Source organism: Hyaena hyaena, unplaced genomic scaffold (genome assembly GCF_003009895.1).
Source record: "Hyaena hyaena isolate Hyena2069 unplaced genomic scaffold, ASM300989v1 scaffold_93, whole genome shotgun sequence".
NCBI lineage: Eukaryota > Metazoa > Chordata > Mammalia > Carnivora > Hyaenidae > Hyaena > Hyaena hyaena.
Window position 1 is genome coordinate 3,852,589 of NW_024080724.1, and position 15,546 is coordinate 3,868,134.

Below are 15,546 nucleotides of genomic sequence, written 5' to 3' on the forward strand. Positions count from 1 at the left end.
TGCTGACTGTAGATGCATGAGTGAGCCCAGGCCAAATCAGCTAAGCTTGCTTGGTGAGGTCAGAACCGCCTACCTGGCCTGTAGATTCATAAGAAATGATAAACTGTTATTGTTTCAGGCTATGGGGTTTTTCGATGGTCTGCTACATGTTATTGCGATAACAGACAGAGTATTCAGTGCTTTCTGGACTCACTCAGAGATTGCCTAATTCACTGACATTTATACAAGGTTTCCACATAAAACTGCTATTTACTCTGAGACAAAGAGCCTTGTGTAATTCAGCTGTCCAGAATTGCAAAATTTCTATTAAAGAATTCTATCTATAAAAATACTGACTGTAGCATCTATTTGCAGGCAACAAATTTCTGTTCACTCTTTAAGTCTTACCTGCTCAGTGAAGACTTTCCCATCACACTGGGCATTGTTTGTTTGTTTTCTTCAGGCTGCAATGTGTCTTGTACAGACTTTTGGCAATGTACTAGTCTCACTGTATTGTAATGACCTATTTGAATTTGTCTCTTCCCACAGACTAGGCTATGGGGTTCTTGCCGACAGTGGCTAAATCCTTCTGCCACATACCTTGAGAACAGTGCCTGAGACACATTAAGTGTACCAGTTCTGTGAATGTTGACTGAATGGATGACAGATGCAAAGACAAATGAAATGTGGTCTCTGCCCCAGGAACTCAAGGGTTGAGTATTAAAAAGTGACCTGTAAACAGTTATATTATAAGGTGACAAATGCTATAATCAAGCATGCAAAGTAAAGGAGAAGTAGCAGTCAATTTTACGTGTGTAGAGGTGACAGGGCTGGGCAGGGAAGGTTTTTAAAGAACCGTCTAAGCTAGAATTTGAGGCAAAGGTTGTTGCCAGTTGGAAGGGAGTACTGGTGTACTTTTTGCAGGGGGTGGGGTGGAGGGAAAGTCCTGATATGTAATATTTACTGATGTTTGTGGTGAAAATAGCCCCATCATGGTTGATTTGGGTTGAAAACTGGCTGGCAAAATTCCTGAATATTTAACAAACAGTTTTCCCTAGCAAGTAGGCACTGGCTCCAGCATAGCACTGGAGGGGGTAATGGGAGGGATTCAGGGAGAAGGAATTCTAGGTAGCACAAGCTGGTTGTCCAACCACAAGAAACAATCTGGGAAAGTACAAGCAGCATACTGCTGAAGTGTAAAGGAGAAGAGGCAGCAGCTAGAAGGAGAAAAGCCTATGAACTACATCCCATAGGTGAGCCATTGAAGGGTTTTGAGGAAGGGAATGATATGGCCATACCTGGTCTTTAAAGAAATCATCTTAAGTGGAGAGAATAAATAAGAGGAGAAATTAGATAAGGAAGCTAGTTGGGCAACTACTATAGTCCAGAAAAGTGGTAGAGGGACCTGAGCTAAGGTAGTAACCAAAGATTTGGAAAGAGACCGACTTAAGATATATTTTGCAGGCAAACTTCAGAGCTTGGTAACCAATTATTTGTGGGAGGCGGTGAGAAAGAGGAAAAGAGGAGACAATACCCTTTAGACTTTTAGCATATGTGTCTGAGAGCACTATACTGGAATAACCAAACAAGAAATGTAAGAAAAAACAACAGGTTTTTGTTTTGGATGCGTGTGTGTGCGTGTGTGCACGTGCACTGTGTAGCAGTGGGGCGGAGGGAAGGTGGTGGGAAGGATGGAAGGTAACAATCAGTTTGGCTGATTTGAAATGCCAGTTGAAAATCAAAAGTACACATATCCAATAGTGATTCAAGAACTCAGAAAAAGAGGGGTGCCTGGGTGGCTCAGTCGGTTAAGCATCTGACTTCAGCTCAGGTCATGATCTCACGGTTGGTGGGTTCGAGCCCCGCGTCGAGCTCTGTGCTGACAGCCAGCTCAGAGCCTGGAGTCTGTTTCCAAGTCTGTGTCTCCCTCTCTCTCTGACCCTCCTCTGCTCACGCTGTCTCTCTCTCTTTCAGAAGTAAATAAAACACTAAAAAAAAAATTTTGTTTAAAGAACTCAGGAAAAGAGTTTAGCAAAGAATATTCTAGAATTGTCATCAAACCAGGGCAAATAAAACTATGATGAGATTGCCTAGGGAGAAAAATCTGGCCATTTAGATTAGACTAGGTCACAATCTAATCAAACTCCATCTGATTTCCCTTTGGGATGATCTCATTCATGTGACTTCTCAGAAGAAAGGACAAGAGAGGAACTATTCTAGCACAAAGAGACTGGAGTTATTTCCTTCTAATACAAAATATGACAAAACAAATCCACAAATGGAACATAATCAAGGTTTTATATATCTTAAGCCAGTACTGCAGGACCTAATAGGTTTCGCTCTTTTTGGAGCTCATCAGCTGCAGGTAACGGCTCACAATGACTTTGATAGCGGGCATCAGTATAGCATTTTGTCCTTTACAAGCCTCCCATTCACAGTCTTCTGTTACTATATTCTGTCAGTTCTTGGGGTTTCCTTAGCACTAACTAAAAGAAGCTTTACATTTAGGTCCTGAAGGCTTTGCTGGGGCAAAGCATGCATTATTCTTTTTGCTAAATCTCCCAGAGCTGACTATCCACAGCCTAGACTATCATCTGCCATGAAGATGGTCTACTCTATTCTTGGAGCATTGCAGAACAGATCCAATCACATGAAGCGTAGCAGGCCTCTAGCTGTCCAGAGAATCCTGCTGACCCTAACATCCCTGCCTTATTCCTAAATTTTTAGGGCTATTTCTTCATCCCTTTCCTTTATGCTTCTGGTAGTAAATTTAGAAATAAGGTTCATTTGAGAGAAAAAGGAACACAATAAAACTAATACATAGAAATCTTTAAAGCAGAACATTTTATTGTGACATTTCCTGGGAATACACTGTACAGCCTGTGTAGGCATACATAAATGTGTACTAAACACTAGCATCCAGGGAGAGGACAAACTATCATTTGTGTTACAGGGGGTGGAGAAGAACTATATATATTTACTTTTATATGCACAAATATCTTTAGTGACTTTAGGAACTGGGTGGCTATAGTACAGCAAGTTGAAATGACACTTTTTATTGTACACCATTTTCAATTTTGAGCATGTGCATATTCAAAAAATAAAAATTAACATATACGTGCACCTTTCTCTTACACACAGAGCTGTGTGTTGACAGGACGTGCTGACAGAACTGGCTCTGAAACTCATAGGGCTGGCCACCTTTGTTTTTGTGATTCATAGAGCCTCTTTTTAATATCTCTTCAGGGTCTTAATTTTATCTTAGCATTCTCACAGAACCAGGGCCCCAGGACAGAACATTATTTTAGTTTTGTTTGGCAACTGTTTAGTTTAAAACTTAAATGCCTTAAGATATAAAAAAGAGTCCTTACAAAAATACCTCCTATTGACTTTCATAGTTTCTCACCTTCTTAATGGAGTAACGTCAAATAAATGGACTTAAAAAAAAAAGCTAGAAAGGAAAGAATTGAAAATATTTCTAAAAAGAATATAAAGAAAAGCACAGAGAAGGATCTGTGAAAGGAAGAAGAAACAAGTAAAAATGTAAGTCTGATGACAAATTTGTACCACTGTATTTTAGTGGCTCATGCAGCAAATGGAAAGGTATTTATATTTTTGACCATTATGTTAAACGAATGGCACTAGAGCCATTGGGTGACATAAAGGTATAAAACAGATTTATGAACCCAAAATGAAATAGATTTATGAATCCAAAACTAAAATTTGTCTCATCACTCTAGAGCCATTGCCAACTCTCCGGAAATTCATCCCCCACACATCACCTTAATGTTTATCCTGATCAAGAAAGAAACTATGAACAAACAACAAAAAATTTTTAATCACCATTTTGATTGCTAGAAGAAAATATTTTCAGCCAACTTGTAGACAGAGACTATGTAAAAAAATAACAACCTAGATGTCTCACATCTTGCAGAAAACATGAATTAGTCTGTAATTTGGTTCTAATGAGGCATCATGCACTAGTGTGGCTATACCAGTGGATTAAAGCCAGCATCTATTCTGTTGGTACATCGGTTCTTCTAGTTGTTGAATATTTTGAATGTCATCCCTGGTTCTAGTATCACACATCTATGAATCCATGTGGCCTAATACTTCTGGGTGAGCCAAGGGCCCAAGCCTGTGAAAATGCAGAGAACCTAGAACTAAGCATGCCTGTGACACTTGAACATGTCCTTGTCAAGAGTCATCAAGCAACTGGTTGATACTCGTGGCTCTAATCAAACGTGTGATTCTGAAAACAGTACTCTTAATTACTGAAGGAAGTACACTTTCTTACATATGGGTCAAAAAAAAGAGAACTGCAGAGTTGGGAGATTAGCCAAATCTCCCATCCATTGCAGAAATCTCTTCCATGATATGTGAATCTAGTAAGCCTCTGCTTGAACATTTCCACTGGCAGGAAGTTAGTTCTCTTTTTCTTGAAACACTGCATTCCAATAATCTTATTCAACACAGTAGGGGCCTCCTAATTGATTTCTAATTCCTTCTCTTCCAGGTCCCTAATAAAGCTGTTTTCAAAAAGCAGCTCTCTACTTTTTTCAACACTTTCTCTTTTAGTGAGGTTTCTTTCACTCTCAAGATTCAAGGGTTACTACATGGGCATGATCTTTCTTCTCCTCTTTAGTCCTGTATTCCCAACTACCTCTGAGATAGGGTTTTTACATTTAAAAATACCTAACATTCAATACCCTCAATTTCTTTAAACTCTTTTCCCAACACATATGCTCTTGTTACTGTGTTACATATTACTTGTTTAAAAACTGAATAATACACCATTCATTATTGTTTTCTACAATCTGTGTTTTAATTTAGCCACTTTGTATTTTCATCATTCTCCCATTATCTTTTGCATCTCAAAGAAGACATTTTAGAACTTCCTTTAGAGAAGGACTTTGAGAAAGGGTCCAGTAAAGGCAATTCTTTGTTTTGCTGTCTGAAAAGGCCTTCCTTTTGCCCTCTTGCTTGAAAAATACTTTTACTGGATATGGAATTCTAGGTTGATTATTTTCTTTCAGAATAGTTTAGGCATCATTCCACTGCATCTGGCTTCCTCTGTTGCTATTGAGAAATCAGCTGTTAGTCTCCTTTGAAGGCAAGGTCTTTTTTTTCCTGACTGCTTCTAAGATCTTGGCTATGAGATGTGTCTGTAAGATATGGATTTTGTTCCCCTTTTAATCCTGCTAGGAATTTATTGGGCTTCATTAAATATTGCCTCTCCCCATATTCTCTTTTCTTCTAGTATTCCAACCTTTATCTCCCACAACCCATAAGCTGTCTTTCAGTCTGTCCTCCAATGCTGCTTGATCATACAATTTTTCCAGTTCTACCTCCAAATTCACTAATTACTGTGTCTTCTTAAAATATATTTCCTTGAATATTATCTCCTCTTCTCAGTCCACCATAACAAATGCTATTGATGGATTCTGCCTTCAAATGTCTTAGTTATTCTTGAATAATTGGTTCTACTGTTATCACCCTAGTTTTGGCCTTATCTACTTTTAGCTAGGTTAGAGGGGTCTGTGGGATCCAAACCTTACCATACACACAACTAAGGCTTTAGCTTTCTAAAATATGGATTTGTTACGTTGGTCTATTACAGAATCTTCTCCCTCTACTTCTCCCAAGTCCTTAAAAATCATCTTTCCAGGATCTGGTCCAATTTTGCCAATCCAAGCACAGATTAATAGCCCCAAATAGGCTTATTTTCTTTCTGTCCCCTGCACAAGCCATGAGGATTTTTGCTAGTATGCTTTTGATCCACAGTTTTTTAACCAAAATACACCAATCCTTTTAGGCCTTTCTCCTTTGCAGAGTTTCCCCTGATAAATCCCAATGTGTTCACTCTGCTTTCTGATTTCCCTGAGCCCTTATGTATATAAGCATATGGTTTAATTCTTCACTCAGATATAATTCTTCAGTATTTGAAGTTAAGTTATAAGTAGCTTAACGAGAATTCAGAATTAGGTATAACACCAAAGTTTATGTTCTTTCTAATATATAGCACTACCTCTTAGTATTTAATAAATGTTGACTCACATAAGAAACTAGAAGCTATAAAATCAGACATAACAATGCTTCAACATTTAACTGGTTTATCTTCGCTTGGTTGGAACAAAACAATTTTAAATAGCATTAACATTTTTCAATTTTTTTCATGTAAGTGAATTTCTTAGGAAATCCCCTCAAATAAAATTACTCACTGTCTGACTCTCTCTAATCAGCCTATACAAAACCATCCTTCAGGGTAAATGCTAACTCTTGAAATTGTCTAAAGGAAGAGCTTACACATCTAGAAGTTCACTCCAGGGACCACTCCAGTGTCAAGGAAAAGATATTAAAAAGCCTAGTGTATAAATTATTCTTCTGTTGATAAATAACAAATCCAGTTAAAACAGGATGCACTACACCAAACTTACCCAATTCACTTTATAACAAATAGTTGTTATCTTTAGATTTCAATAATCATGAGAGTGACTATTATTTGGGGTTTATAATGCAGAACCTGCCTGCTGCATTAAAGTGCTCTTGTCTCTCTTTTTATCTCTAAGTAATACATAAGAAATCAAATTGAGTCTTGAATTATCTTTAATAATTTACAATTTTTAATAGATTTATATTAATATGTATATTTCATAAATACATTATACTACATATATATGTATTTTACATATATATTTTTACACACACATATATAATATGTGTGTGTGTGTGTGTGTGTGTGTGTGTGTGTGTGTGTGTGTAAAAGAACCCTCTCGGCATGTAGATTTTTTTAAAACAGTTGCCTAATTCTAGGCCAGTAAGGGAGGATAGACTGGAAAAGTAAACTATCCTTAGTATTTCTCTCATAGGACAGAGCTTATCTCTCTTACCTTTCCTGTCCCGTCCTTCATCAACACATACTGGCAGACTTCCTAGGGCAATGCAGAAATCCAGACAAGAGAAGGAAGCACACTAAAATAATGGAGGACAGGCTACAGAAGATGGACAGTGTCAGACATCATGTGGGAGAAAAGAAGGAATTATCACAGTTAGCCACTTTGTTCAAGAGAAACTAAAACTAGTTATTTTAAAGGTAGAGAGATAAGAAAAAAAGAAAGCTCTTTTATTTCTTTGCAGCAAGGCTCCTTTTAATAAGAACAGAGGAGAGTTGTAGTTAATTTGGAACTTTGTCTTCAGAGAACAGATATAACTTAGCAAATAGTACAAAGGGACAAAAGATAAATAAGATTTTTCCAATTTAATAATATTAATCAAGAGATATAATATAGGCATTGAGAAAAAGAAAAAAAAGTCAGAACTATAATCTAGAAGCTGTTAGGAGAACTGTTCTATCTTTCTTCTCCAAGAGAATACAGGCTATTAAAAGCAATAGGAATCCCAATGTTTATAGATAAAAATGATGAACGAGGAGATACATGTTAGTACCCATAACTGCATGGTCTTACACTATGAAAAGCAATGTCACATTTAAAAATGGACTTCTAGAAACTGAAGGAAGTAGTGCAATGAAGAGCTTTTTCACATCAGGGACAATCTTCTGTATATATTTGCACAACGTGAAATACCTCGTCTACCAATGCCCTAGGACATGCCCCATCTAGACACCACAGTGCTGGAAATACCACCAATGGGAGACAAGAATCCTTCAGATTTAATACAGCCTTCGTAATTTACTACTTTTTCCACCAAATGCGAGAGCTGCAAAAGTTTGAAGCTATTCACACTGGCAGTGTGATTTTATTTTTCCGATTAGAGACAGTTAATAAACATGGATACCTGCACGGGTCAAGGCATAGGAAAGGGGGCAATAGAGGATATAGAACTTTAGAAAAACTATTTTACACTTGGGTAAAACCAGTTGCCGTTATGAATACAATACAGGTTAAAGCCTCTACATATGTGATTTAGACATTTCTTTAAGAAATTTTTTTTTTAATTTTTAGATTTATTTTTTAACTCATGTATAGCTAACAGGGCATTTCTTTAAAATTAATGTTCAATTTCGACAAGTCAATTAAAGTCATGACATTTCTAAACAGGCAAATGATAAGGCTACATTTTGTCAAGGCTATATTTTCTGTAAAGGGTAATTTATATAAGAATGAATTCATTTTGAAAATTTAGGTGATTTTTAGCAATTCTGATAATATCTGAATTAGTCTATCCAAAGTTGTTAAATAAAGTGCATACCTCATATTCTTTTCTGCAAACTTTAGAGATATCATTTTTTGAAGATGCCTAAAAGATAACAAATTTCTCCATTAATTTATTACACATGCTATTCAACACGAGACAAAAAACCCCCCACAAATTAATATGTTACTTGCTGCTTTGGTGTTCTTTATTTCACCAAGGAAAACTTATGCTCTAATATTTAAAAGTTCCTAAAATACAACAAATTTCATGCAAGTTCTTTAAAATAAACATCAGCCCCAGAACTACCCGATCTGCTAAAGCTTCGCTCTTTTATGGCTTTAATCTCACATAATAACAGGGTCCTTTTGTTATTTCAGAAACTAGATGACTTTGAAGGAAATGTAAATCAGAGAATTTTTTTCTTAGTTGAAATCCACTCTGCAGCAAATGTTCTTGTGAAGCTCTGCCAGGGCATTTATCTTTTGCTTTTTCTTTAACTCTTCATATTCTAAATTCTCCTACTAGCTTATGAGCCAATCTCCTCAGCAAAGATCTGTATGTAATGGAGGGGGCAACTAAAGAGGAAAAGGCTTTGCCAGGCAATTAACAAAAGTAGTTTCTAATTCTCTTTATGCCCTCCCTCCTGCCCTGATCCAGAGTTCAAAGCCTCTGCAACTCAGCTCCATCTCAATGGCTGGATGACAGCAGCAGATCACTAACTAGGCTGTGAGCTGCTCAGAGTGTTGCTCAGGCTAAATAGTACAGTGGTCTGTGGTCTGTATGAAAGTAAAGGTGACACCATGTCTCATGTACTCTGATCCAGAAACCAGTCACTACGAGAAGAAAATAAGAGGAGGCTTTCCAGCTGTGGTTTCAGGTCCATCTAAATTTCCCACTTAAATCTACTCTCACTGCTTGGAAGTATGAGGAGCTAGGAGACTAGTTCTCCCACAGCACTCTGAGGAACCACTATGAAAATATACACAGTGAGGAAGAACTCAACTTGAATTGGACCAGAGATCTATCAGATCAAAGAGAAGTCACAGTTCACCATAGGAGTCATGCTCACCTCAGGAGCAGAGAAGGGATAAAAGAACATGCCCAGGGTAAACCCATGATGAAAGAGAATGGAAGATGAAAGCTAAATAAGCCAGCTGTGTCATCCGCTCTCATCCAAGCATACTCTAAATTTACACAACCATTCGGAGTCACTCAGCATTGACTGAGTATGACCACAGGAAAGTACAAAAGGCCGTGGTTCCTGTAATGTTCCTTCTTTGCATGGCAGAGAAAAGTTAAGAAAGAATAAAAGAAGGCTGAGGACCTTACATGGAGCAGCCATAAATGAGAAAGCAGCAAGTCTAAAAGGAAGTGGTCTACGTAAGAAATGCAAAATTTGCAGCTTTTACGGGTCACCTCTGCAAAGGTATGAGGTGGGCAAGGTCCAAGACATACACGCAGCTAATACTCAAACTGTCTCCCACGCTGCTTATGAGCCTGAAGGCCGAGTGTTACCTGCTTGCATGCCTGTCGACACTCCAAGGTAATAGCCAGTTCACAGCAGCCTAAGCCAACCCAGCCATCAGACTTCTTAAACACACCTTAAAAACAAAAAGTTCAAAAAGTTAAAATGTGTTGGTCATGAGCAGACAAACACAAATGGCGTGCCCAACTGGTTCGTGGATACCAGTAAAAGTCACAGCAGGCGTCTACAGGAAAACTAGCTCAGATAACAAGGCCTCAAATTATTAAGGCCCTCTTCCCAGCCCTACTCCCAATGCCGCCAGTCTTCTCAGAGGCCCTTACAACATAATTACCAGGTGCTCTGTTTTTTCTCTCTTCTCTCTGCCCACCCTAAACTCTCTTTAGATCATCTCACTCTTGGGTAGACAGCATCTCCATAGGACACACAGGTTAAGGAAAACAAGGAGAGGCCTTCCTCACTTTTAGACTGTGAATCAGAGGCAAAGGTTCCAATTTAACTTAACATGAAAACAAACAAAAAGGGCACAAGATTTATTATACTCAAAATATTAAATACCTAGAATAGTGTAAAACCCATGATGCTGTTTGGAAATTGATACTTATTAAACAGACAGGAACATCTTGTGTGGGTAAGAATGAATGGACTTTGGTGGGTACACTTAATTATGGGGCAAATTGACTACTGTTTCAGTGTATACTCAGCAGCTATTCTCCAACCAAACTACTGTGATATTGAAAGGCAATGCAATTATAAAAAGTGTTCTAACACATTTTTTACATCCATTTTTACAAGTATAAATGTCAATGAATGATTCCTAGGATAAAATTAGGAAACTCAAGTAATAATATGAAAAGAGAAAAGACATATGCTCCTAGGCATGTGGCAAATTCTCCCTTACCTATTTTCAGAAATACTTTATGCTGCTTCCCTGTAATACATATGTCTGCAAATTCATGTCTAAATTATATAATTATTTACATCTGAAAAAAGTATCAAGGATTCAATGCAATAGGTAACATAGTTCTCCAAATGAAACTAGGGCTTAACACAACAAATAGAAACTTTCTGCTAAAAAACAAAAGTAAACAAATGGCCTGCAGATGGACAAATCTCTCAAAATTATAAACCACCCCAATTTTTTTAAATTGGCTAGAAATACTGAGTATCCTAAGCTTCTATATCCCTGTAAGATTTAATGGAACAAGGGCAAGAGACTTCCATCTAGCCCCATCGCCTAGCAGAGTTTCCTTTAAATCTCTGCTGTTTACTATTCAGAATCACTCACCTTTTCAAAATTATTCTGAATGGAGCCAATGTAGGTCATAAATTCTGTGAACTTTTACACCATACTGCTATTTCATACACCTAGTAGCCTCTTACAAACTATTAAATTGTCCAACAATCATTTATAATATTATGTACAAAGTACTCCATTAGGTAGTGTGTGGGCTGTGAAAGAGATAAAATATATGATTTATCCCATTATGGAGATTATATATGGAGGTATATATCTTAGACATATATTATATGTAAATAATTTCAGAACACTAGGTAGAGGGATAATTGGGAGAACAAGCAAGGATATGGGAAATTCCAAGAAGGCAAACAGTCCAACTTGTTTGAAATACAAACTTCAAACAGCGTGAAGGCCTTTAGAGTTTAGAGGTATATAAAATACACTTTCTTTTTTCAAGGCACTGGCTTTAACCAGAACTGAAAGAATGTGAAGGCCGGGCTAGGGAGTTCGGGCCTTATTTTGATGGAAGTGGATATTCCCTGAGAGATTTTTTTCTTTTTGAAGGAGCCAGGGAGGACAGTTATGATATGTTGAAATACCAGCTACAAGGCTGTTAGAACAGTCTACCCCAAGAGTATAATAATAATGACTAGGAGTAGAAAGGACAGATGCAAGATTTTCCAAGGGGAGAGTCAGTAGAGCCAAACAGAAAACGCAATCAACGATAACTTGAGGGATTCCAGCCTGGTTTCATTTACAAGACAGGCAGTTATGAGTTTCGTTTTAGGTCTGCACTTCAGTTGTCACCAGGATGCAGAGATCCAGGCAGACATGTCTACAAGTCCTGAGCGATAACTTGGATTTGAAGGTTGTCTTCCCAGGGCTGATTAGTTAACAGCTCTGGGAAGGAAAGCAATCACCAGGGTAAGTGTGGACAGAGAAGGGAAGACAAGTGCACACGGGAATGACCAAAGTCCTTATAGGGGAAGAGAGGAGGTAAGAGAGGATAAGGTCATGAGGCCAAAGGTGGAGTCATAAGAAGGTAATGGTCAACTGCATCAAGTGCTGCAGGACAGTGAAAGGTAATAAGTACTGAGAAAAGGCCATAAGATTTAGGTGCCATGAGATCCTGGTGAACTCGCAAAGACCAGTTTCACTGGAATAGGAGAAGCAGAGACAAGAACACCGTTAATTACTAAGTGAATGAGAATAAATTACACATTTGAAAATGTGGGTGCCTACAAAAAGGAGAAGATAGCAACTCAAAGGGATACATTAGGGTACAGGACGATGACACAGATTTTACAGTCACAAAATAAGTTTTTAAAGATAAAGTGCTAAATGTTATTTAGCTATTGCTTACCTGGCAAAGATGAATTCATACAACTCCAAATTTCAACCTAAAATTGTAAACACCAAAAGGCTTTTATATAACCAGTCCCTAAATATGATAATTTATACAGAAATTATGTACAGTTAATTTGATTATGTTTGTCTCTATATAATCAATGTTCTAAGACCACATGAGTATCAAACAGCTATTCAGGGAAGAAAAAATAAAACTGAGATGCAAATAATATTGCTTGCTCTTTTCCCATCTTCCCATTTAGGAGTACTAATGCTGAGTCTGGGTACTCAGGATGCTTACTGGAATCTCTGTTTCTAAGCAAAAGACAAAACTCATTTTGAAAAATTTCCTGAACCAAAGAGTTAACTCATTAGATGGTTTCATTTAAACAAAAGCTTCCATAGTTAAGTTAAACAAGACCTACCATTGTTTCAGGGCAATAGTCTGGGGCCCGCTGTAACAGATGCTTTAGTCGGGATTCACTTTTTGAGGAAAATATCTATTTGACAAAAAAAAAAAAAGGTTTTTGAGGCTTTTTTTGGTAAGAAATAAGAAGCAAATTTTAATGTCCTCTATTCTTGTCAGTTGTCTAAAATACTTTCCAACTTCCTTTTATAAATGGAAACCCTTTCGAAAGATCTAAGTTAAGCTGAGCTAACATCTCTTAAAAGGTTGGTTAGTTTGGCAAATAATCAAGAAAGTCCATATATGCAAGTCTAGACTCTTTTCTAATGACCAAAAATAGAGAAAACCAGGCTACCAAATCTGTTAGAGAACAAAGGAGAAAAAGAAAAAGGAAAACAGAAAAGAAAAAATGAAGTTCCTTCTAAACTGTTCTATAAGCTGCTTTTAGTCAACTGATGACAATGTAAAACAGATTATGTCATATCCTTGATATTAGTGAAGAGCAAATTTGTGACTAGCATTATGGCATAAACTTCCATAAAATGGCATTAAATAGAGACAAAGTCATTTTTAATAAAGATGCGAAGGAGCTGATAAGTTCCTTCACCAGGCTAACTGGCTCTCTTCCGAAAGGGAACTTCAATTAATGTGATTATAATTTGATGTCTCAGTAAATTATAAACCATTACACATATCAGATAGAACTTCATGGTTACCTGCAAATAGTCAAGACTGTGAAATCCATGAATGCTAAGGACAATGAAAAAGGATTTATCTCCAGTTAGTTTTAGTAACCGTTTTTCTCCCAAACTATCAACTATAATTAATAAGTGACAAGGGCTAGAATATCACCATTTTGCAACCCCTAGTGAATTAATGCATTTAGGCAATTATCTAGAATGACTGTAATGTTAATTACAAAAAGAGACAATCAGACACAAAAACGTTATGAGTAAGACCTGCTGAACAAACAAAACAAAACCTAACCTGAATCTTATCAAGCCACTGGACCTGTTTCATTAGGTAACTGCTAGTCATGTGTGGCAATCTAAATTCAAACTTAAATCAATTAAAATTAAATAAAATTTAAAATTCAGTTCCTCAAACTCCTCAACTTCTTTTTTTTAAGTTTATCTATTTATTTTGAGACAGACAGAGTGAGGGCAAACAAGTGGGAGAGACGCAGAGAGACAGGGAGAGAGAGAATCCCAAGCAGGCCCCACACTGTCAGCAAGGAGCCTGACTCGGAGCTCGAACCCACGATGAGATCATGAGCCGAGCCCCAACAAAAGTGATGTTTAACCGACTGAGCCACCCAGGTGCACCTCTCCTCAACGTCTTTAAACACAGTTCAAATGTTCATGTGGCACATATAGCTAGTGGCTACCATACTGGATCACATAGACATAGAATATTTTATCACTGCAGAAAGCTCTGTGGATAGCCCTACCTACCACTTACTAAGACATACAGAGGAAAGAGGAACATATTGAATGATATGATGGGCTGCAAATAGCATAATTCAGATTGTGAGAAACTCTACAGGATAAATGACCAGAATTTATTCATCAAAAAGCAAAGTTGGGAAAGCAGTGCTTCCAAAAGCAGCAGAGATATTTTAAAAGCTCCCTTAAGGTGATATTATCTAGGGGCCATTTCTGCTTTTAAAAGCTACTGTTCTGGCAATAAATTTGCAGAAAACTTAATTTGCTATATTGTTTTGACATGAAGTCTCTAGCAGCTACCTAGATATGCTGAGCCACTGTCTTGTTTTATAATTAAAGAGTATCTTGCAAAATCTTTCTAAATTCATAATACCATTTGAGAGAAGTTTTAATCCCAGTTAGGTAACTCTCTAAATTTTAGGAAATGACAAAATCCACATTATTGAAAACTCTTCAAAAGATAATTGAGGACATTCATTCTCTCTCTCTCTCTCTTTTAATTTCTGAGAGAGAGAGAGAGAGAGAAAGTGTGAGCAGGGGAGGGTCAAAGAGAGAGAGACACAGAATCCGAAGCAGGCTCCAGGCTCTGAGCTAGCTGTCAGCACAGAGCCCAACACGGGGCTCAAACCCATGAACCATGAGATCATGACCTGAGCTGAAGACGGACGCTTAACTGACTGAGCCCCAAGGCCATTCATTCTCAAGTGCCAAGGCCAGAATTGCAAAAACAAGGTGATAAAGAAAGATAGACATTATAACCAGGTATTGTCTCAGTGGAATTTTACTTAAAAGGTTCAATCAGAAAAATTCAAATTCACATAAAAGTTTGAAGAGCAGTACAACACCACAGTCGTCATCTAGATTACTCATTATTAACATTTTGCAACATTTGCTTTAACTCTCTCTACATATACAGATATTATTATTATTTTGAAACATTTTATAACTCATTACAGACATGATCATTTACTCCTAAATCTCAGCATATATTTCCCAACAACAGATCGCTGTCCTATGTCACTGCAATACAATCATCAAATTTAGGATCATAGCACTGATACATTATTATTAGAGTTCATATTCAAATTTCACCACTTAATCCCAATAATGTTCTTTATAGCATTCTTTCTTTTTTAATTCCAGGATCCAATCCAGGATCACATATTGCATTTAGTAGTTATATCTCTGTAGCTCCCTTTAATCTTGAAGTTTCTTAACACTGATAACTTTCAAGAGTACAGACTGTTGTTTTGAGGAATATCCCTCAATCTTGGTTTGCCCTACTGTTTTCTCATGATTCAGGTTATATATTTCTGTCAGGAATCCTACTAAAGATGCTGTGCTCCTTTTCAGTACATCATGTCAGCAAACACATATTAATTTGTTCCATTACTGGTGATGTGAACTGTGATCACTTGGTTAAGGTGCTATCCAACAGATTTCTCCAAAACAATTATACTTCATAAACAGTTACATAACCAATAGCCTC

At 37.3% G+C, this 15,546-nt stretch overlaps 1 protein-coding gene across 1 annotated transcript in view; it reads right to left on the reverse strand.

Moving 5' to 3' along the window:
- The window catches only part of RECK (reversion inducing cysteine rich protein with kazal motifs), an 84,414-nt gene that overhangs the window by 50,389 nt on the left and 18,479 nt on the right, over positions 1-15,546 (reverse strand). Inside the window, exons 3-6 of the mRNA XM_039234856.1 lie at positions 12,632-12,706; positions 12,223-12,259; positions 9,652-9,737; positions 8,191-8,238 (exon numbers count right to left, since the gene is read on the reverse strand). Of these exons, the coding sequence (XP_039090787.1) occupies positions 8,191-8,238; positions 9,652-9,737; positions 12,223-12,259; positions 12,632-12,706 (246 nt within the window). The remainder of the gene's footprint in view (positions 1-8,190; positions 8,239-9,651; positions 9,738-12,222; positions 12,260-12,631; positions 12,707-15,546) is intronic.